Here is a 23,669-nt window from a genome sequence, read left to right on the forward strand (position 1 = left end):
ACCAACCATGTTTTTTTCAATGACTGCCTCCCCCTTTTGTAGATATTGATTACCATAAAATATTGTATTAGACAATAAATAAGTGGGTTTCATCAGTACTACAAAGAGGAATATCTAGTCATAACAGCCTAGTGCAATTAGGTAGTCAATTCTACAAATGAGAACATTTGCAAATTGCAATATCAAAAGATCTAAAAAAAAAAAAACCTTCCAGCTGTTTTTTTTTTTTTTTTTTGTAGTTTTCATAGAGCATGCATTTTTTTAAACTTCATTTTTTTGAGGATTCAAAAATTGAGGGTATGAATAAATTACTACAATTCATGAGCTGCATCAACTATTTGAACTAGCAAACTGGATTGATAGAGTGATGAGCAAATGGGACGTGGGTTCTCACTACTGACAGCTGAGGTGAGGTTCAGTTCTGGAGAAATGATTAAAAAGGTGTGACTTCCCTGCAGTCATGAAGGGAAATGAATACCAAAAGTAATCGTATGGTTAAGCTATACACAAATGAAGTCCACCTCTCTCATTCACCCAAGCTAATATACAACACTCCACCAAAATGGTGGAAAAAAAACAACTTGCTTGAAGCTGAGGAAAGACACAAACCTAGAGACCAATCCAAACCTGAAAGGTCTAATAGGACAGACTTGTGACAGTCAGCTTGTCACCAAAAGCTTCAATCAATTTTTAACCAATCATCCTTTTTGCAATAAATACAACAGCTTCTCCTGTCTTTTTTTACAGGGTACAAAGTTATAAAACATCATAAGGAGAAAGAGGACAAAAAGAATCTTGCAAAGTATCACAACTATTTTTTTGTTTTTAGTTTGTCCTTCACATGCATGCCGCAGGAGAGTTTAGCATGAGTCACAAGAATTCCTTTGGAAATAAGATAATGAGAGTGACTACAGTGAGACACAGATGTCTTTCATTCCACTTTGAGATGAACCTGAGTATATGGCAAAGGGCTGTGTCTGTGACACGCAAACCAATGTGTGTGTGTGTGTGTGTGTGTGTGTTGCTTATATGTTTGTGTGTGTGTGCCTGTGTGTGTGTGTGTGTTTATATGTTGGTGTGTATGTGTGTGTGTGTGTGTGTGCTTGTGTGTGTGAGCCTCTGTGTGCCTGTGTGTGTGTGTGTGTGTGTATGTGTGCCTGTGTGTGTGTGTGTGTGTGTGTGTGTGTGTGTGTGCGCGCGGTATGGTGGCAAAACATGAGCAACCTAACAGGGCAGACTAACATAAACACACACAGTATATTGCACTCAGGCTACAGATTGTTTGTAGTTTGGTTTTCGTCGGATCTACACTGACATTGTCATTACCCCCACCTCCCAATAAAAAAATAAAAAGTATTTCAATATCAGTAGGTCTAAATTGACTGGAATCGATCCCACTGCTTCTTGACTTTCTTAAAAAAGAAATGTACATTCACAGGAGGACAACAAAAAGAACATCCAACTTGAAATTCAAATCGATATGTGCAAAAACATTATAGATCTCTATAAAAATATGTGGATATGAATAGAGCTATTTTTGTCATTGAAACAATATTTCTTCTATAAGACTGTAAGACGTACAGTACTGAATGTGTACAGCTCTTACTTGTGTTCCTCTTGTATACTCTGTCTTTTACAGGAAAAAAAGGATGTAGCCAGGTCCATGACAACAGTGGGCAAACGTGACCCAAGACGAAAACAGTGTAAATGAATGTCGACAAGCATCCAGCGCTCAGATCAATGTGACTGAGCCCAGGACTAACATAAATGTCAGAGTTCCAGACGGAAACCTGAAATTGCATAACCAATGTCCAACACCTTGCCTCGTTCGGCTGGTCAGGTCGAGAGCTGACCACACGCAGTGCGACTGCCTTTTCCTGGCTGGCTTTGGATGAACAATGTCACGCCTGGGACAAACAATGCAACAAAGTTTTTTGAACTTTGGCTACTGAAACCGATGGGTCAATGTCGTGCCATTCACAGACCTCTCCTCGAAGAATGTGCATTGTGACTCACGTCAGACAAAAAAATGTGGCTGGCACCCACTCGTTTTCTTATTTATTTATATTACGTCACAGGGCTGTCCTGTTTGGAGAACTAAAATCCGTGGACTCCTCGAGTCGACTGTCAAAGGGAGAGGGGCGCGGAAGTGGATCGGTGTCCAGCAGGGGGCTCGTCAGGCCGCCCATGTCCATGTCCATGTCGGGGTCGGTCTGGTCAAAAGTGATCTGCGGCAGGGCCTGGTACTCTGCAGCCTGGAGCATGTCCTGTTTGCTTAGGAGAGGCTGGTTTGGGGGCACCTGGTGCTCCAGAAGGTCCAGGGAGTCCCGCTGCTGCTGCAGCTGCGCCTGTTCGTTCGAGGGTGTCCTTCGGCGCAACAGCGTGCTGCTCTTCAACGCGTTCGACGCGTGGGGAACTGGGCTCGCGCCGCCCTCCTGAGGGGCCTCGACTGAGATGCAAGGGGGACTCATCTTCTTCTTCCTGGGAATGTGGAGGGACTTGCCGCGCATGGGTGGGTGCCGGATCTCCGCCAATGCCTGGTCGAATGCATCCTCGGCGTCCTCCATCGAGGGGCCAATCTCGATGGAGTGGCGCCGCGTGTCGTCCCCGGCCACTGCCATACGCCAACGGCTTATCCAGGAAGCCTTTGGTGTCCACGCTGAAGAACCTCTTCAGGTCCTTGTCCCTGAGGGCCACCAGGCTGGTCGCGCTGCCACAGTTCTTGGCCAGCTGGAGGGAGGAGTCCGCAGCGGCGGCGTAGGGCGAGAGCGAGTGGCTGCGTGCCTCCTCGCCCCCCCCTGCCGCCGCTACTGCCGCCCCCCCCGACCACAGTTTAACGGTGCTGTTGATGTAACGCACCTCCTCGTCCGTGGGGTCGGTCGAGTCAAACATTGAGCCGCTGGGGCTGCTGTTGCTGTTGCTGCTGCTGCTGGCCAGGCTAGGCGCTTGCTGCCGTGGGTCGCCGGGCTGCCCGTACAGCCCCGAGCGGTCGCGCGGTGGCAGCAGTGGCGAGGCCTGGGGGCTGCTGGAGTTGGGGACGTGGGGCACCGGGAGGTCGTAAGGCCCGGCGGAGCCCTGTCTGTCCAGGCTGCCTTTGGCCTCGCCGCTCTGCATGTCATAGAGTCGTTCTTTACGGCCTCCTAGCAAGGAAAAAAGAAAAAAAACATGTCCATCACCTCAGTGGAAGCACATAATTGTATGGACCATTTTTTGTACATCACATTGAGTGAAAGCTTCCAAATGGGATTGTAAATGGTTGTAAACAAGCAACCTACAAGTCTAGCTGTGAGGTAGCTCCATACAGAAAACAAACACAGAACACTGCAATTACAAGCTGAAGAACAAAGACGAGATGATAGAAGAAGATAAACAGAGAACTAAACACTAAAGACTGAACGGAAAAGACGTGTGGGTGTCCATGTACCTGTCTGCGCAGAGACTTGAAGGGGGAGGGTTTGGGTGGGGGGATCCTGGGCAGAGTCAGAGGGGGGACCCCCGGCACCTGGAGCTGAGAGTGGCCCTCACACGGCTGGGAGTGCACTGACGTAACAGAGCCTGGAGGCACACGCACGAGCACAGACACAGAGTCACTGGTTGCACACCATTTTTTTTATCATTTATCATTTATTTCCATTACAAAGAGTTTGTTTTCAAATTGGAAATCTCGCATTTCCTTGTAATAGGCCATTTTTTTTGCTGCCTGTAGAATGAAACAAGTATCAGCTTGCTACCGCAAACAAGCTGGATAAAAATGTCTGCTCAGTGAATTCAGAAGAGGCAGTTACATTTTTTGTCCAGCATATACAGCAGGTATTCAGTGTGCTATTCCCCTCTGTGAAAGTGTACACGACTACCTGACTGGACGTAGCCATGGCGAGGCCCATCATCCTGGCTTGGGTACGGAGCACTGGCTGGTCTAACTGGGCGGAACATGTAGCTGTCGTTAGTCAGGGAGTGCATTCTGGCCACAGACAGTTTCCGCGGAGACTGTGGATTCTCTTCTGCACTTTGCAACACCTCATCCTGCAAGGCAAAGGGGAAGAAGTGTTCTGTTTACTCATTTATTCCCCAGGCACCCTCACACAAACACACACGCACACACGCACACACACGCGCACACACACAGAAAGAGAGTGAGAGAGACACACACAAACACACACAGAAGGATGGAGAGAGACACACACGCACAGATAAAGAGAGAGAGAGAGAGAGACACACACACACAGACACACACACAAAGACACACACAGAGACACACACACGCCCACTCGCACGCTCGCTCCGATACAAACGGGTTCAATGCTGCAGACTCATTCGTTGGCTCAGTAAAACTGACAAAGCGCCGAGCCTCGCTGCCAGAGGACCTAATTCACAGAGCAGCGCTGCAGCAAGCGCTCCCAGCCTCCCCGTGGATACTGTCTTCACACACACACACACACACACACACACACACACACACACAGGCACACACACACACTCAGCACAATTTCTCCTTTGTCTGGATTGCGGTGAGCTCGGCAGTGCTCCCAATAAACACAGCCAGCGCCGGAAACGGCACAGTAATCTGTGTCCTACTTACGAGAGACGCCGTGCTGTCACATACGAGGTCTATTAATGCGCACCACTACCAGATGTGCCAAGTCAAACATGGACCCATCACATATCAGTGTTGGGGGGGCCTTCTTTGTTTATCTCCACTGTGCAAGCACATGGCCAGTATTATGTGTCACGACAAACCCCTACCCTCAATTAATTTCCAGTCAGCGCATGGGGCTTGTTTTAATGATTGTGCAGCTCTGCGGGGATGGACTTAGCTGGCCTTATGCATGCGCATCCAGCACCGGGGCACACTGCGAGGCTAGAATAAATTGCGCCATACTTTCATCTTCCTACTATCTTCTAAAACCTAATTGAATCCTAAAACTTCAAACCCCCCCGAAAGCACCTCAGAGACTTTTTGACTCCGCCGGCCTCGTAGTTTGATACTGCGACACATGAGCAGCCTTGGAGAGGGGGATCTGTAAGCTTGTGTTTTTCTTCCTGGGAGTGTGGCAAGGAGGCCAGTCTTACCCACCGAGGACTAGCGTGGCTACAGACTTCCAGACCTACTTAGCCGCAACACACCTGGCTGATGCCAGCTATTAGTCTTTACATGACTTATAAGATGGCCAAACGATGCTCCCTTTGATTTGGAGTGAAAACCTTCTTGGTCTAGGTCCCTATTTAGAAATACAATTTGATTTGTACCTGGAAGATGTCCACATTTGCTTTTAAACTATCAGTGTAGATAGACGCATTCATCATGAGAATGTGATCCATGTTGTCCTGATGTTGCGTTGTGCATATCGTCATTGGCTCTAAATGCATTATGGGCAGCCTGTATGATTCAAATCTATTCAATACTTTGGGAAAACAAAACACACACACCTGGTCATACCTGGATACATCTGTTCTGCATTGTGCTTTGTGAAGGCACATTAAGATTACGGTTGGATCGTCATCACCACATTGTGAGGACTCTATATTGATTACCAAGAGTGAAGGAAACCAGTAGAGGTACAATCTGGCCTGCACTCTTTAATGCTTATCATCATATTCATTCTCTATGTCAGCACAGTGTATATCAGTGTAAGTGAGCTGTGTGTAACACTGTTGTGTGTTTCGTGAGTGTCCATTTGCAAACCCTGCTAGGAAGCACTGGCCATTTATATCCATGACATTGTGCAAGTTATGCCTGCTGTGAACTCTATTCATGTCTAAGTGTTTGTCATTAACGGCAAGGCACTAAAAAGGTCCTTGGCTAATGGTCTAGCATTACTCTTGAGTTAGCTAAATTGCAGTTGATATGGACAGGTTCAGCCAGGTAAATGGGGAACACTTGCAAGTTGCAACTATCCCATCACTGGAGGAGATGTTGTATGGAAGAGTATGTGTATCAAAAGTCAACATTAGACAAGGATTATTTTTGGTCCCACACGGTGGTCCGACCAGTTTCGCGTGCACATACACACCAAATTTCATGTTATTTCATCTGTGCTGGCAGCATTAGTGGTGGGTTACCTGTCCAGGTGAGTCAGGCGTGGGCCAGCTGGCTGAGACGTGGCTCTGGCGCCTCTGCATCTCCATCTCCTGCTCGATCTGCTCGTCCATCTTGGCCTCCATCTTGGCCTCCAAGTTGCTCTCCTCCAGGTGTTTCATCAGGACGGCCACCACCACGTTGACCAGGACAAACTGGGCCATCAGCACGAACGTCACAAAGTAGATGGGCGACACCAGGGGCAGGTAGCTCAGACAGTCGTTCTTCTCAGCCTTGCATTCCCTTAGTGTGTCCTTCCCAGAGGAGACACAGCAAAGAACACCAGTGAAGACATTACTAATCTAAGCACTGGTATTGCCCCCTGTCTCTACCAACAGAGTGCACCACCTATAGAATGATATATGGACTAATAATATATACTACAATTATCAATTAGTCAATTAAATAATTCATTAAATTAAGTTCATAGCACAGAGTTGTCTTCAAGGGGGTGACGGAAGGGGTAGGTGGGGGTGGGGGTTACCTTCATTATACCATTCCAATTGTCTCCTGTAGACACTCTGAAGAGAGTCAGGAAGGCCATGCCGAAGTTAGAAAATGTGGCGTATCTGTTCAGGCCTTCGCAGGGGTTGTCATCCGTGCATTCTAGAATAAACCACCATAAAGAGACAGCTAGTCAAACAATTAGTCATTCAGCTGCGGTCGAACGAATGCTCATCACATCAGCAAATGTTGGGTCATTAAGGAGATGGGCATCAAATGCCACAAAACAAGCATTTGATTCTCCACAACAGACAGAGGCACACACTGGAGTGGGTCTGGATGCTTTGTGATTAGACGCAGGATGATTAGAATCGATTCCTGTTCTGGGTAGTGGCTCAAGGGATTAATCAAAGTTAGCCTGCCCTTCAAAAACAGCATCTTAATCCTGTCATTTCAACTGATAATGCCAAGCCTTCATGAGAAGAAACTACCCACAGCGGAGCCTGATCAAGCCCCATGGGTAACCACACATACAAATACACTCTCTCTCTCTCTCTCCCTCCCTCCCTCACAAACACACACAAACATATACACTCTTGCAAACACACACACACACAAACACATGGAAGGTTTCTCAGTGCAGGACACTTGCTCAATTCTCAAGATGATTGCCTGAGCTCAATTTGCTCCCTTACCGCTGTAAAAAAAAAAAAAAGGAGAAAAAAAAGCACTGCCTGAGAGAAGCGATGTTTTCAGTGGTGTGAGTCTATCTGTAAAATAACTGCCCTTGAGCTCTCACTGTTCAAATCGCTACACTATCTCCCTGTTTTAATACAAGTGAAATATAAAGAAGTGAGCGCTGAAAAGCGCTGGGTAGCGTTGGCTGAGCGAGCGTTTAGGGACGAGAGGCGGATGGGATGAGAGAGCGGCACTGACCCAGTTTTCCGAACAGCTCCACTCCGAGCGCTGCATAAATGAAGAAGAGCAGCATGAAGAGGAGGCCCAGATTCCCCACCTAAAGCACGGAGAGAGAGAGCGAGAGAGAGAGAGAGAGAGAGAGAGAGAGAGAGAGAGAACGCAAGAGAGCGAGAGAGAGAGAGAGAGAGAGAGAACGCAAGAGAGAAAGAGAGAGGGAGAGGGAGGGAGGGAGAAAGAGAGAGAGAGAGAGAACGCAAGAGAGAAAGAGAGAGGGAGAGGGAGGGAGGGAGAAAGAGAGAGAGCATTAGTGAGTTAAAGTATATTGAGCGATCAATCATGAGCGCCAGCGCACACACATTCACACACACACACACACACACACACACACACACACACATACCTTCACACGCTCACACAGACACACTGAATGGTGCACAGAATAATAACCAAAAAGAGCTGATCATAAAAGATACACATTTGTCATATTACCCTCTCTCTCTCACACACACACACACACACACACACACACGTCACACTCTGACACATTCTGTATAGCATTTAGTATTGTATTTTCTATCTTGCCCATACAAACACAATGGTTCCATTATAGACCCAGATCATATAGCATATGATTATGTATGCATTAAATAAATGTATGTAAATAAACAAACAAACAGACACACACATACCTTCACACGCTCACACAGACACACTGAATGGTGCACAGAATAATAACCAAAAAGAGCTGATCATAAAAGATACACATTTGTCATATTACCCTCTCTCTCTCACACACACACACACACACACACACACGTCACACTCTGACACATTCTGTATAGCATTTAGTATTGTATTTTCTATCTTGCCCATACAAACACAATGGTTCATTATAGACCCAGATCATATAGCATATGATTATGTATGCATTAAATAAATGTATGTAAATAAACAAACAAACAGACACACACACACACACACACAGGTGGATTATACCTGAGGTAAAGCCTGCATCACAGTATCCAGCAGAGCCCTCATGCCTGTGGCCATCTTTAACAGTTTCAGCACTGTGGGAAACAGAACAGAACAACGGTTCACGTTACATCACCACTTCATCTCAATTTATCTACCCCTCTTCTCAGGAAACCATCTTATTCTTACATATTCTGCACTATCACTTTCCTCTTTGCACTTTCCAAACACACACACACACACACACACAAGCACAAGAACACTATCTTGCACTATCCATCCACACAAGCACAAGAACATTATATGTTTTGCACTATCCACACCAGCAGCACAAGAACACTTTCCTCCTGGACACAGACACTGTCACAATCATTGCACTCTGTACAATAGGGTCAGACCCATTCCTGTATCTGGAAACACTCCGTGTGAATATGTTCTCCCTATGTATATGTGATTTATGTATGTATGTCGGTGCGGTGTATAAGTGTATATGTGTATAAGCTACTGGATGACCTAAATTTCCCTCGGGATTTATAAAGTATCCATCTATCAATCTATCTATCTATCTACAGTATCTATCTATCTTATTCCCATTCTCTCTTCCATTCCAAATGGATTATGTGCTTGAGTAATGGCATCTCCTCTATGTCAAAAAAAAGAGTTAGATAATTCAAATAACTGTGCACCATTATAGAGTGCAAAATAGACTGGAAAGACTGGAACTCAAATTATATATTCAAAAGAACATAGCCACAGTTGTGCTTTTAATGAAAACACAGGTGCTCTGGTGTTTGTGATAAGATTGTGCACATGTTTTATTATAGTGCGGTGTGTAGTATAGTGACATCCAGCAGCTTATGTTACTGGGGTAATCTACCTACAGAAGATAAGAGCAGTCGACATCAGATAATAAAGAAAGTCTATCACTGATCGAATCAGAACAAATATGCAGACCATTTTAAATAACTGCCACCAAGCACTCTGTGGATTATTGAAGAAAAATTTGTACAGATTTATTCCATTTACAGTTTTTTTTCTACAATCATTTTCACGCTTGTCTAAATAGCATGTCCACCTTTTCATAACTTTTCACACAGTGTGCTTTACAAACACACACCTCAGTTCACTTTTGGTGCAATATGCACTTCAACCACCAAAACACTTCATACTTCACCCAGAAGTGACCATAACTATAGCAAATTTTCTCCGCCTTATCACTCAAAATACAATGAATGAGAAACACACACAACTTCAAACACTGCGAAAGGTGTACATTATGCGTCGCCATATTTTTGCATGGATTAGTGTTTCATTGCAAATAAAGAAAGCAGTGCATGTTGTACAACCAACCAAATACATCTGAGATGCTGTAATGTGCTTCATGATGGCTCTATGCTAAAATATCTGTGGTATACTATAGTACAAAAAAGTACTAGAAGTCTACTGTGGCCCAAATGCTGATCCATTGTTTCCTCTGTAATTGTCAGTTTTTTAATAAACTTTACATTTACAGTACTGTAATATTCTCCCTCACCTTGAATCGTTAAAAAAGAATCTTTAGTAAATATATTATCCACCTCTGCAATCCCCCACACCCTGCAAATATTTCAAGCAGAGCATCTGCCATGACACGAGAACAAACTTTCTGATCTCACAATACTGGAGATGCCATGATTATTGAGTGTGGTAAATGACTCACAAATACCACAGTAATACTGGGGAAACCTCTTCAGTGACAACTACAGTATTTCGATATTTTACGTAAAGACCTGCATGAAGTTCCAAACTGATTGTAAAAGACTGTAAATGTAACAAAAAAAGGACATTCAGCAAAGTCATTCTTACCAACAGCCCTGAGGTGTGTTTCAGTTCTCAGACATTTTAACTAGTTCACATAGGCAATGCTATCAGTTCTGCACAGGCGGAAACACAGGAGGACCATGTCATCTCAACACGCCACACGTTCCCTCAGAATCACTACTACTGAAGCACAAAGGGAGTGACGGATGTTGTATAGATGTGTGACCTAAAGATCCCAATCACACCTCTGCTGAGTTCAGGCAGACAGGCAGGCAATCCAATCAGTATAAAGTAGAAAAAAAACACACACAGACACTTTCACAATTTTCTTTCCCTCCCCGTAAATCTTTTCATGATCTGGATACACACTGTCCATCACTTTTGACACCACCACCCTGAGCATGCCACGGCCGTGGAGGAGGGTAGTGTGGTGTGAGGAGACACTGCAGACACGGGCCGTACCTCGGGCGATCCTCAGGACTCTCATGATGCGTATTATTGTGGGGTTGATGGGAAGCACGGAGTTCATCTTTAACTCCTCCAGGATTATCCCAACGATGGAGAGCAGGACAATGGCCAGGTCCAGCTGATTCCATCTGTCAGGGGGCAATGAAAACATTATTGTACGCACTCAGGCACACACACACACACACACACACACACACACACACTCACACACACACACATACTCACATACACACAAACACACACACACACACGTATGCACATAAACACCAACACACACATACACACATCAACTTATCAGATTGATACATACATTTAGCCATTTAACCATTTAGCCATAGCAAATCTAAAATACACACTACAAGATCAGTGTGCTTGTGTGTGTGTGTGTGTGTGCGCATGCATGCGTGCATGCTTGTGTGTGTGTGTGTGTGTGTGTGTGTGTGCGTGTGCGGGAGATTTATTGCAAGACTTATTGCATTGATGAGGGACAGCATGCTAAATGGGTCTAACAGGAAACAGCTAATTGAATGTCTCTGGTTTCTGAACGTCTACACCATCCACATGTAAATGTGCAGTGATGAGAATCTGGATATTAAATCTAATTTCATTTCATTCAGTCTTTCCTAATTGAAACTAATGTTTTATCCAAATCCAGGGTACCTATGAATCACACAGTTAAACATGCTGTAATTTAATGCATTATGCACAAGTGATTAAGAGATCATTAAACTGTACTGTCACATTAACATTCATAAAATAATCAATAACACAGGAAATACAGACCTGGGTCAAATATTTGATCTAAATACAGGGCCGTGTTTATGTCTAGGAATTGATGGAGTTAGAATTGGTGGATTAGTCAAGTTGACTGCATTTTCAGGCCAATTGTTATGCCTTTTTACTAATATTTAATTTCCTCAATACAGGGATCTTGTGTCCTGTCTAATATCCTGATACACATCCTGTGTTAATGCAGCCGGTTTGGAACACATGACTACACACTCCATTAGGATCTTGTGGGGGGGTGGGGGTTGTAATGTGGGAAGGGTGGTGGAGGGGGGTAGGGGGGCAGAGAGTCCCAACAGACACTCACACAAGGTGACAGTTCTACTGCCGAAGGGTTTCAGAATGACAGGAGCAGGCTGAGAGCCTGAGAGGCATCATAACCCAACATGGCGAAGAACACGGCAAGGCTTTTAAGGCCGGCCTCGGGGGAAGCCTCCATGAACTTGTTAAATTGTTAAATGGAAGGATCCTTTTTTCCATGCTTTTGCCTCAGATTAGTGTCTGGATGCTCATCATGTACAACAACAGCAACAACCAGCCGGGAGAAGAAAGGGCTTGTGCAAACTAACTGAATGCATGTGTCTTGTGTCTGTGTGTCTGTCTCCTCTGGAGCGTGTGAAGTGTAGCATAGCGCCGTGGACTAGAACAGTCACCACACTCTGAAGTCCGCCTTCTGTTCTCACACGTGATGAGCACGGAAGACTGCTCGGTTCTGTACCTGTCTTTAAAGAACCGCCGGAGGCCGAAAGCGACGAGTTTGAGCAGGGCCTCGATGACGAAGAAGACCGTGAAGACGTAGTTGCAGTACGCCAGACCCTTGTCAAGGTACTACAGAACAGAGAGACATTATTATATGGCTCTGTGAAAACGCAGTCAGGGACACCTGAAACGAATCATGACAGTGAACAATGCAGGAAAGATTCAAGCTATGATAGCGGAAGGTGAAGGAGAGAACAGGAAACAATAACAAAGACAGAAAAGAGACAAAGAAAAAAAAGACATAGAAAAGAGGTGACAGACATAATAAACAGCAAAGAACAGAATGGATGGTTGAAAAGAAAAGTTAAGCGAGAGAAAATAAACAAGAGAGGATAGATAAGTACAGATGAGAGGATGGGGGGGGGTGGGGGTAACAGGAGGATTTATAAGGAGAGAGGATGAAGATGAGGATGAGGATGAGGGGGTTAACCTTAGGCTGTCGGTAGTGTTCCATGGACATGGTGATCACGTTGATGCCGATGATGCAGGTGATGAACAGGTCCAGGTAGTTGTTGTTGCACAGTGTGTGGATGGAGAGGCGGAGGGGCGAGTAGTCGTCATAGTAGGGCTTCTGCTGAGCCTCTGTGCACACACACACACACAACATGACAAAAGCAGCTGTCAGCACAGAGGCGCTCGTGCACACAGTCACACTGGGGAACAGGCACCGCCAATAAAGCATGTCAGCCATAAGGCCAAACACCACAGAAGAGGGGTCAAATGCTTGAGCAGGGTCAGAGGTCAAATTTTACAGGCCAGAAGTTTGCGTGCGTGTCCAACTCTTCTGTGGTTTCCAAGCATGCACTTGTCTTTGACAGATTAGGCCACTGTAAACATGACTGTCTTTGGCCAAGTGTGTAAAAAAACAGTATTCTGAGTCTGGTTCCTCTGTACAGAACATTGACTGTACAATGTTAGCAATGTTTGCCAAAATATTTGTCAATATGCTATGGGTGAGAGGTTTGTACAGTAAGCCACTTAGTAAGACATTTATATTTTGAGGTGCATAAAAAACTCGTGGTAAATGTGACACATTTCTACTTTAATCCATCTTGCTGAGTCTGCCATGTTTAGCATGTTTACTGGTAAAAAAAATATATTACCACGAGAGGAGAGAGGCCTTTGGCAACCCCATCTGTTCTACAGCCGTGTGCATGCACAATCTATGATTAATTGGTCAATGGAGCCATTCAGTGGGTTACGAAGAAAAAAGTTAAATGAAAAATTAAATTAAAAGAAAAACTTGTTAGTCAATAAACTGATTCTGTGTCATTAGATCTGTGAGGAGCCATGAAAGTGATCATATTAGTGATGGGTTACACAGCGACTCAGTTGCCTCATGTTGGTGAAATTCAGGACCGATGCGGTGGGGTGACATAGCCACTAAACTACAGAAATCCACCTCTGAATCCCTTTACATCTGATTACGCTTCTACAGCAATCCCTCTCCTTGCCTCTAAGGAAAGAAAGAAAGGGTTCCCTTGCATTTACGATATATGGGACAGCGAGATTATCTCGGCGGCTCACGAGTAACATGGCATGGCTCGCGATGAGAGCCGCCATTAATCCAGTGGCTAAATAAATGGTCCCGGGGAGAAGTGTGACAGGTGTGGATAAAGCTGTCAGCCATTATGAGCACCACCATTAGTCAGGCTGGGCCTTGTATGCCAACCAGCTTCCCCCGGCATGTGCCCATATGTAGACAAAACAGTGTTATCATCTGATCCTTTATTCATTGGATCATGTACCACAATGGCCGCCGGTAGGAGAGCATTTGTGGGGGGGGGGAGGGGGGGCAGAATTAATTCTGGGTAGTCTCTTCGCATGCCGTTGATTAGAACAGACAGCGAGAGTGACGTTTATGGTGCCTTGGGGGAGTCTCCATTATCTCCCGCTAATGCTGCCGCCTGTGGGTCTCTCAAGCTTCCGAGGAGTGTGTGTGTGAGTGTGTGTGTGTGTGTGTGTGTGTGTGCCTGTGTGTGTGTGTGTGTGTGTGTGTGTCTGTGCACGTGTTGGGTGTGCAGGGGGCTGTGAGAGTGAGAAGGAGCGAGGCGCTCGGGGCTATGTCCCTTGCATCTACATCCCAATCCCCCATATGCAGTTTCCAGAAGGTTCCATCTGGACCATAGTATCATTGATTCACCAAACAAGGTCACCACTGGCATGCATTCTTCGGACTGACCCTGTATGTTTCTCCTTGAAGACTTGCTATCATGCAGAGTTTGACAGGGGAACATGCAAGCCCATGCTGCAGAGAACACTCCAAATCCAAAGGCCTCTATCAGTTTGATGCAAAGATATCCACACGGCTTCAAAAAACTTCTCCAGGCCTCTGTTTGGTTTTCTGACACTTCTCTATTGTTCTCTCTCTCTCTCTCTCCTCTATTTTACTGAATACTAGAAAAATAAATATGTTATTGCCAAATTTCAATGTCAGATCAGTTTTTTTCCCGCATATCCCGGTTGTATCTCTTGAGGTGCATTCAGAAGACACAGGCATGTGAGCGCAAAGGAGGGTCGTCAAGCGGATGCTGCGCCCCGCGTCGTGGCTGGGGAGAGGGGCCCTGTTTACAGGCGTCAGCGGTGTTCCAGCGGAGCAGCGACGCCGTCAACCCTCCGGTCAGGCAGCTCGCCTCCAGCCCACCGGGCCATCGCCGGATCCAGTCCACCGAACCCCTCTTTTGGCCGGTGGCTTGGATCGACAACTGCCCGGCTGCCACCGCTTCCCAATCCCCCTCCCCATCCACCATGTGCCACTAGCTCACTGTCTTTTCTCAGGCTCTGGAAGCAGGCAGTACTCAGAAAAATAGACTACCGACCAGACCAGCATTTGGGCTTACTCCTGCGCTTTTTCTCCATGACCCTCTGCCTCTTCTCCTCCCTCAGTGCATTCTCTGCCTCCTCCTGGTCCTGCCGGCACTTGTGGAAGTTCTCCACCACCACGCCCACGAACATGTTGAGCACGAAGAAGCTGACAATCAGCAGGAAGGAGATGAAGTAGAGCAGCATCCACGGGTTGTGATTACGCACCGGCTGGGGGAGAGAGAGAGAGAGAGAGACAGAGAGAAAGAGAGAGGAAGAGAGAGGGAGGAAGAGGGAAAGAAGAACATAGAAAGAGCGTGAGAGAGAGAGAGAAAGAGGGGGAGAGAGTGAGGAAGAGGGAAAGAAGAACATAGAAAGAAAGAGAGTGAGTGAGAGAGAGAGAGAAGGAAAACTCGTTACAGGAAGTACACCATAGGGTCTCTCAAACCAACAAACAACAAAAAGGAAAAAAACATAACTACTATAATTTGGTGTTGATAATGATATTTTGACTTGTTTGACACCGGTGAATTCTGAAAGGTTGTTTCACTGTTCCAGCTGTGTGGCCCTAATGTTGGCATTCATGTCATATTCTGCCTACAAAGTGTAAACTTGACTCAACTTAATCAGCCTTGACAGTACATGTGACATATTTGTTGATCACACCTCTAATTACCGCCAGCTGTCCTTCACCAACCTTTGACTTACTAACCACAGAGCCACCCACCTGTTGGTTCACTCCAACAGCATCCAGGCCGTCGTACATGATGTCCACCCAGCCGTCTTTACAGGACAACACAAACAGGGACATGAGAGCCTGCGGACAAAGTCAGAAGGATTAACCACAGAATTAGCCACAACTAGCCGTTATAAAATTGTAAGTGGTTTTGGCAAAGCCTATGATAACAAGGCATCTGGTGTTTCACTAGTTAGGTGATATGTATCTGTTACATGCTGTTTGTTACAATGAAATAAAATCACTCATTCAATGTATGTATCTATACCCCCCTCCACACATATTGGCACCCCAAGTAAGTATAAGTTAAAGAAAAAGTTTTTTGGGGCGAATTTGCTTACGGTAGTCTCACACTGATAATAATGATGCATATCCAACCTTTAATTGAAGAAAATAAATTCTGAAAAAAGAAAATCTCATCAAGAAATAATTATTTTTAACAAAACCGCATGTGACACAATTATTGGCACCCCTGCATCTCATACTGTGCACCACCTCCCTTTGCCAGGGAAACTGCACAGAGCTTCTCCTGTAACATTTTGGTTTGGAATACAGAGCAGGGAATTTGAGACCATTTCTCTTGACAGAATCTCTCTAGATTGCCCAGGGTCCTAGGTGCTCTCTTGTGTACTCTCCTCTTCAGCTCATACCGTAGGCTATCTATGGGGGTTAGGTCAGGGGGCTGAGATGGCTATGGCAGAAGCTTGATTTTTCTGTGCAATAAATCATTTTTTGGGTAAATCTGGGCATATGTTTTTGATTATTGTCCAACAATGCCCCAGTTTTAGTTTCTTGGCAGAGGAAGCCAGATTGTGATTTAAAAAGTCCTGGTATAGGGGGGAACTGTGGCGCCAGCAGTAGCCTCGACCACATTCGGGCTTGACACCCATGGAGGACACTCGGGAATCCGGCCCGATGTCATTTCTCCTATCCACTCCCCACCTCTTCTCCCTCTCATCTCCTGTCCCACTCTTCACTGAACTATCAATTAAAGGCATAAAAGCCCAAAAATAAATGGATGCCATGTACCCCAACGAGATTCCCAGGGCCTTTGGAGGAACAGCTCTACAACACCACAGACCCTCCACAATACCTAACAGTGGGGATCAGGTTCTTTTCAGTATAGTCATCCTTCTGTTTTATACCAAAGCCACCATGAGTGTTTGTTGCCAAAACATTTAATCTGACCACAGAACACGGTTCTAGTCAAAGTCCCAGTAGCGTTGAACTACAGGCACTTATGTTTGTGGTTAAATGACAGGAAAGGCTTTTTTCTGGCATGCCCTCCAAGTGAGATCTGTTGGCATGGAGCTGACATCTGCACCCTTACTGTGCGTAGGTTCCACTTGATTGGAATGTATCAATTTCTGCCCTAACAGTAGATATGGGTATTTTCAGATGAGTAGCTATTAGTTACAGCCATTCCCTGATTTATGAAGGTGATCACACTTTTCCCTATTTGATTTGTGTGTTCTCTTACTGTTCCCATGTTGAAAAATGAATAAGGGAATCTGTGTAACTTCATATTCATACCCCAGTGAAACTGGAAGTAATGGATTACTGCTCGAAAGATCCTAAAAAACTCTGATCAAAAGTCATATAAATGGAAAAAATGCTGCTGTTACAATAATTTCTAGGGGTGCCAATAATTGTGGTGCAAATGAATTTGTTAAAAATTACTATTTCTTGATGTTTCTCTGGTTCTCTGTTTCTCATGTTTCTTTGTTTTGTTTTTTTGTGTGTGACATATGAAGCTAATTCACCCTTTTTACTCATCTTTGCCAGGCTTGTCTATAACTATAACTGTGGAAGGAACTGTATCTATGCGATCCAGAGTCTTCATTCTCACCTGGCCTAAGTTATCAAAGTTGTACTTCTTCCGTGTCCATCGATATTTATTGTTTTCGCACTCAAGCCTGGTTGTGATGTTTTTAATGTCCGGTCCATCGCAGTGGAAAAACTTCCCCTTGAAAAGCTGTGATAAACAAGTGTCAGTATTTCAACGATTTCATGCCATTTCTTGTTATTCAACAAACAACCTCCAATGAAATACGAGGCCTTTTTGCAGGCCTTTACCTGAACTCCCAGAATGCCAAAGACGATGAAGAATGCGCAGCAGATCAATACGATGTTTCCGATAGGTCGCAATGATGAGAACAGGGTCTCTACCACCAGTTTCAGGCCTGGAGCTCGACTGATTAGCCTGTTTGAATACAGCATCAAGACCTTCTCAGGGAAGTTCACAAGTACAGACCAATACAATTATGTTTCACATGACCCCAGACCTATTGATTAGTGTTGTTTCTTTGTTCCTTTGTATTACTGAATTGAATGTGTTTTCATAAAAAATCTGAAAATATTTTGGGCCTCATTCATAAACCATATTCTATTCAATATGTCAGAACATCAAAAAGTTCTCATGGGTGATAAAAATGTACCATTGTATTTTCACACTACAGGCTCCGATGAGATACAATTCAATTTACGACCAAATTTAATAGATCAAGACTTCAGAGTGAGTGGGTTTAAAGCGGCTGACTGCACATCTCATGAATAAAACGTTTGTATAATTTTATAAACCAAAAACTTTTGGTTTGCTCAAAATCGATTGGGGGTAATATTGACATGTAGCTTATAATATGTGATGTCATTGGGTGAAATGATGTGAAACCCTGATGAAGGCACATCAAAAGGCAAATCAAGCATCTATGTAAACACATCTATGAAACCCACTGCCTCTATAGGTTCAAACCTGCCTAAGACCATGACAACAGCAGCATCAACCGCTTTCACAGAGGAGGTCCCAAGCTGGATTTCCATCCAACTCAATACAATATTTAATATTCCATCAGCTGTGTTATGCAATTAAAAAATTGACACTCTCCTAATGGCAGGAATTGTGAACGCCTGTGGTTGTCAGGGCAATATTAACAAAAACACGTAAGAAAGTCACATTTTACCCTATGCGACTAGGGAGTCCATCCACCCCACTCTAGCAAATTCATTTCTTATTCGATTTACAAGATTAGATGTGAATTTCAAGCATTTCCACTTAGGATTTCCCATTCGAATGTTCAAAATTCGTTTCAGAAGGATGGATGGAAACCCGGCTGGTCTCTCTGGACGAGCCCGGGGCGCACCTGAGTGGCCGCAGCGTCCTCAGGAGACGGAGCACTCGCAGGATTCCCAGGATGCGGTTCCCGCCAGAGGACAGGGACACCACGATGTCGACAAGGGACACGAAGACCAGTATGCCGTCCAACACATTCCAGGTGCTCTGGAGATAGGTGTCTTTTCCTGAGTAGAAACCAAGAGCCACCACCTGACATGGGGGGGGGGGGGGGGACTTGTTAAGGGCAAGCATTCACTTTCTTACCAGATACTTATGAAAGCTTCTTACTATAGGAGTGGGAATCACAGATTAACTCACGTACCTATTTATCACAATATTTTTCCTGCGATATTGACATATTACAACATCGGCGAAGAAGAAAGGGTATCCCATTTCACAAAATAGAAACAATGCAACGTATACTCTAATATCAGCCAGTAACTGTAAATTCTTGTCTATTTTTGTCTTCATCGCTACCAGTTAAAATTGCGTTTCATTACCGCTATCTCTATCAACACCCTGACTTGATGGCAGAGTAAAGTGATGCTCCGAAGAACCAGAATGGTTAGTATGTGAAAAAGTCACTTCAAACTGTCTTGAGTTTGAAAAAAATATATCAATACTTGGTTTCAGTGTATCGATAATGTATCGCAAGCAGAATATAGCAGATATGAGGCCTGAATGTGTGTGTGTGTGAGTGAGAGAGAGAGTGTGTGTGAGAGAGAGAGAGAAAGAGAGAGTGTGTGTGACTGACTGATGTACGTGACAAGCTGGATAAAAAGGTTTGACTGAATAAAATCCTGACTGCATGTTGTGAATAACGTCCATTTTGTGTTAGGAGGTAGGTTTTCTACACACCTTCACAGCCATTTCAGCAATGAAGATCACAGTGAAAACGTAATTGGAGATAGACAGAAACCACCGTTCCTGGGAGGGAGAAAGAAAAATAAAGATTATTAAATAGGCCTTCTTTATGAACATGCTCACCACATAACTGGCGGTTTGTTTTACAAGGACTCAGTAAGCAGCCTGAGCCTCACTGCCAAAGGCTAAAGTAGAGTCACTTAGACTATGCAAATTACCATGCCTTATTTGCATGTACATGTTTTTGTCAGACCCTTTCACCAGGGACGTTAAGACACTGTCAAGACATGTCTAGCGCTGCACAATCAACTGTGTCTCACTTGTGCAAAAGTGCATTCAAATGAATTCCATTACAGTGAAACATACACTGGCCGTTGATCTGTATGAAAGTTTACAGTTTACAGGTTTACCGTGGATTGGGCATCGAGGTTGGGATGCTCCAAAGCGATGGTGATACAGTTAAGGAAGATGAACACCAGCACCACGTGGTCGAACAGCCTGTGCTGGATCACTCTCTGACAAGCCTTCCGAAGCCTGGCGAGGGGGAAGAGACACGAGGAGAGATAAGGCATACTGAACAGCCCAGAGGACGGCGGAAAAAAGCTTCAGGCTCCGTTACCACCAGAACACATCGGCCTACTCACTTGTTTTCAGGGGAGAAGATGTACAGTGCCCAGTCCTCGTGATCAACGCACCACTGAGGCTTATAGGACTCCAGAGCTTTCTTTATTCGGTAGCAGTAGCCCTGAGAGAGGACAGAAGGGCACAGAAACACTCATCAGCTGGAAACAGCAGATATACTATAGCAAATCTATACACTGTTGACTTCTATGAATGTAACATATGTACACTACCACTAATAATGCTTAATGGTCCTTCGCGGAGGTCAAATTTTACCCTTAAAAAGCTGTGATAAGTGTCAGTATTTCCAGCTACACTACCACTAATAATGCCAAGATCCAATTACTACCTTCTGAAACAAAGACGAACCCCATCGTCATCAAGAAACAACAACAACAACAGTAGCAGCAGCAGCAACAACAACAGCAATCACCTAATCTATATTTAAAGCCACAACAGGCAGCAGCTCTCTTGAGAGATAGCCATGACAGAATATTTTTCACAGGAAATGACTGGCAGAGTTCATCAAATGCAAATGCCAGATGCTACGTCTGGGATGCTGTTGAGCATATATATATATATACTTTTGTCTCCTTAATCACAAACCTCAGTATGAGGAGGGCTGTTTGAAACTGCTTATAGATGTAGCTCACAGTAGGCCTCCCTCCTTCACAAGAGCATGAAGTGGCATGGGACCCCTCTTCACTAGTCTTACGACCCAACACACACACACACACACACACACCACACACACACACACACACACACACACACACACACACACACACCCACACACACACACACACACACACACACACACACACACACCCCCACCCACGAACGCACGCACGCACGCACGCACACACGCACACACACACACACACGCACACACACACACACACACACACACACACACACACACACACACGCACGCACGCACGCACGCACGCACGCACGCACGCACGCACACACACACACACACACACACACTCAGAAAGACAGCACCCTCCAATCCCACTCTAATCTGCCCGTAGGGAAAGACAGCCTATTGTTTTCACCCATTACACAGCTCTCCAAACTCCAGCACTTCTGCAGGCTCCAGCGCTGCCCCTGATCGCACTGCTTTCAGCGCCAGAGGTCACTTTCCATGTCGCATGAAACCCAATTAGAGTGTGCACTTAGTGCCACGCCACGTGACAATTACTCTCCGCGCGACCCAGGGGATGGCACTACCACTGGAGACAGAACGCTACCGAGCAGAGGGAGCCGCACCCACTCGGGAAGATGGGTGATCATAACATAAAGGAAGAGTGTGTGTCTGTGTGCAGAGTGTGTGTCTGTGTGCATTGTGTACATTCGTTTGTCTTTACTTGACTGCTGTTTGGTGTGTGTAATTATACGCGTGAGCACAAGAATATGGATAGTACTGTGAGTCTGTTTGTGTGTGTGTGTGTGTGTGTGTGTGTGTGTGTGTGTGTGTGTGTGTGTGTGTTTGACAGAGTATGCACATGTAACAGTGAAGATTTGGTTTCTTCCACTTGCATCCTTTTTGTGCTATTTAATCACACTGAGCATGTGCATAAGTCATGTTGTTGGGGAAATAGTGGCCTCTAGGGGTTAGGCATGTTGTACAGAGTGGCTCTCCTCAGAGTTCGGGGATATAGAGTCACGGTGAGTTGTGCATAAAGAGAGCTCCTACATTATTATTTTAGAATACAATGACTGAATGTATTAAATCCATACTGATTATAGAGAGGTGTTCCACATTATATCCTCATGTAAATAGTGTGTTTGGTTTAGGAATTATGCACCTCTGAATGTATATTTTAATCGATGTTCAAAATCACACGTGTGAATAGCTAATGTTTAATCTCCCTCTTAGATTAGCACACTGTAAGGTGTCCCATGCTGCTGTGCTAAGGAGTCCCGTGATATTGTTTGTACCAGGTACATGTTTTGTGTTTTATTGTATATATTTCAATTAGATATATTACTTTGTAATTAAACTTGAATTAACGATGTATCAGAGTTCGGGGATATAGAGTCACGATTAGCACACTGTAAGGTGTCCCATGCTGCTGTGCTAAGGAGTCCCGTGATATTGTTTGTGCCAGGTGAATAAACTGGAGAACTTCACCCACGTCTCCCGGCTTTCTCTATGAAAAAACTACACAACGCAGACAAATTCAGAGGGGTTACACACACACGAATGTTCATATGTGTATGATGTAACTCACTTCCTCCAGGTCCTCGTCGGTGTTGGAGTCCTCCCTGGTCAGATCGGAGCCGGCGCTGGGAGGGATGTGCATCACGCGCCCGTTGCAGTCATGGTACTCCCCCGACTGGTATTGGCCCGACCCCAGCTGGATATCTGGGAAGTCCAGAGACCCAGGGCTCTGGACGGGACCCCCGGCAACGCTCCCCGCCCTCCCGGCTCCCTCTCCCTCAGACTCGTCGTCCTCGAAGCTCCCCCTGCCTACCCCCGCGAGGAGCGACTCCCGCTCCCCGGACGTGTCCTTCCTCTTGAGGCTCGGGGCGCGGCTCAGGCTGTTCCAACTGGACCTGCGGCTGCCCCAGTTACTGCCCGGCCCGCGTGGGTGGCAGGGGGACCTCCGGGGGCTGCTCTGTGGGTGATGAAGAGGGTGATGAAGAAGAGAGCCACTTACAGACTTCAGCAGGAGCACAAGTGCTAGGCTCATCCCTGCCATGAGTAGCCCTAAATATAGTGAGACCACGTCCTTTGTGGTAATCCATTTTCAGGTAGCTTGTGTGTAGTTCCAGGCTACACATCAAAAGAGTAGCCTTTCGCTACATAGCCTGTGTATATGACCAAATCTCTGCCTGCAAATTCTGTATCCCTGATTTCTGTACATGCCTTGTGCATCAAAAGCACACTACTTAGTGAGTGAAACATCACATGCCACACTCTACCGATGAGATATTTTTGTAATACTTTAAACTTTTGTAACTACTACAAATTTTTACAGAGACTGGTTAGTACTCTCGAAACTGAGCTCCCTGAACGAGGCCCAAGCATGCCTGAAATACACTCAATTTATGTACCTCTTCAAAAGTGTACTTCAGTTTATCACATAGACTGGTGAGTACCCTTGAAAAGGAACTCATCCAGCGAGGAACAAGGAAAGCTGCAATGGAGAGCCAGTGTCTCTGATTGTACTAAACTATAAACTGCTTTAGATGCGGAGGCCTAGCTGAAAGTGAACACCACAATGTATTGGTCCATTTCTAAACTCAGAGAGGCTCTGCAAAGCCTGAACACACACACTGAACACCATTACTCCTACAGTTCA

General features: G+C 45.2%; 1 protein-coding gene across 1 annotated transcript in view; it reads right to left on the reverse strand.

The window, feature by feature from the left end:
• Window positions 1–2,671: 2,671 nt before the first annotated feature.
• The window catches only part of cacna1ha (calcium channel, voltage-dependent, T type, alpha 1H subunit a), a 56,457-nt gene continuing 35,459 nt past the window's right edge, over window positions 2,672–23,669 (reverse strand). Inside the window, exons 15-33 of the mRNA XM_031577115.2 lie at window positions 22,596–22,982; window positions 20,382–20,482; window positions 20,148–20,271; window positions 19,732–19,800; window positions 18,902–19,083; window positions 17,838–17,964; window positions 17,611–17,736; window positions 15,753–15,842; window positions 15,064–15,256; window positions 12,654–12,805; window positions 12,183–12,292; window positions 10,673–10,806; window positions 8,435–8,505; window positions 7,457–7,535; window positions 6,561–6,682; window positions 6,061–6,330; window positions 3,855–4,023; window positions 3,425–3,555; window positions 2,672–3,140 (exon numbers count right to left, since the gene is read on the reverse strand). Coding sequence (XP_031432975.1) covers window positions 2,808–3,140; window positions 3,425–3,555; window positions 3,855–4,023; window positions 6,061–6,330; window positions 6,561–6,682; window positions 7,457–7,535; window positions 8,435–8,505; window positions 10,673–10,806; window positions 12,183–12,292; window positions 12,654–12,805; window positions 15,064–15,256; window positions 15,753–15,842; window positions 17,611–17,736; window positions 17,838–17,964; window positions 18,902–19,083; window positions 19,732–19,800; window positions 20,148–20,271; window positions 20,382–20,482; window positions 22,596–22,982 — 2,970 coding nt within the window. The 3' untranslated portion in view covers window positions 2,672–2,807. The remainder of the gene's footprint in view (window positions 3,141–3,424; window positions 3,556–3,854; window positions 4,024–6,060; window positions 6,331–6,560; window positions 6,683–7,456; window positions 7,536–8,434; window positions 8,506–10,672; window positions 10,807–12,182; window positions 12,293–12,653; window positions 12,806–15,063; window positions 15,257–15,752; window positions 15,843–17,610; window positions 17,737–17,837; window positions 17,965–18,901; window positions 19,084–19,731; window positions 19,801–20,147; window positions 20,272–20,381; window positions 20,483–22,595; window positions 22,983–23,669) is intronic.

The sequence above is a fragment of the Clupea harengus genome, chromosome 1 (assembly GCF_900700415.2).
Source record: "Clupea harengus chromosome 1, Ch_v2.0.2, whole genome shotgun sequence".
NCBI lineage: Eukaryota > Metazoa > Chordata > Actinopteri > Clupeiformes > Clupeidae > Clupea > Clupea harengus.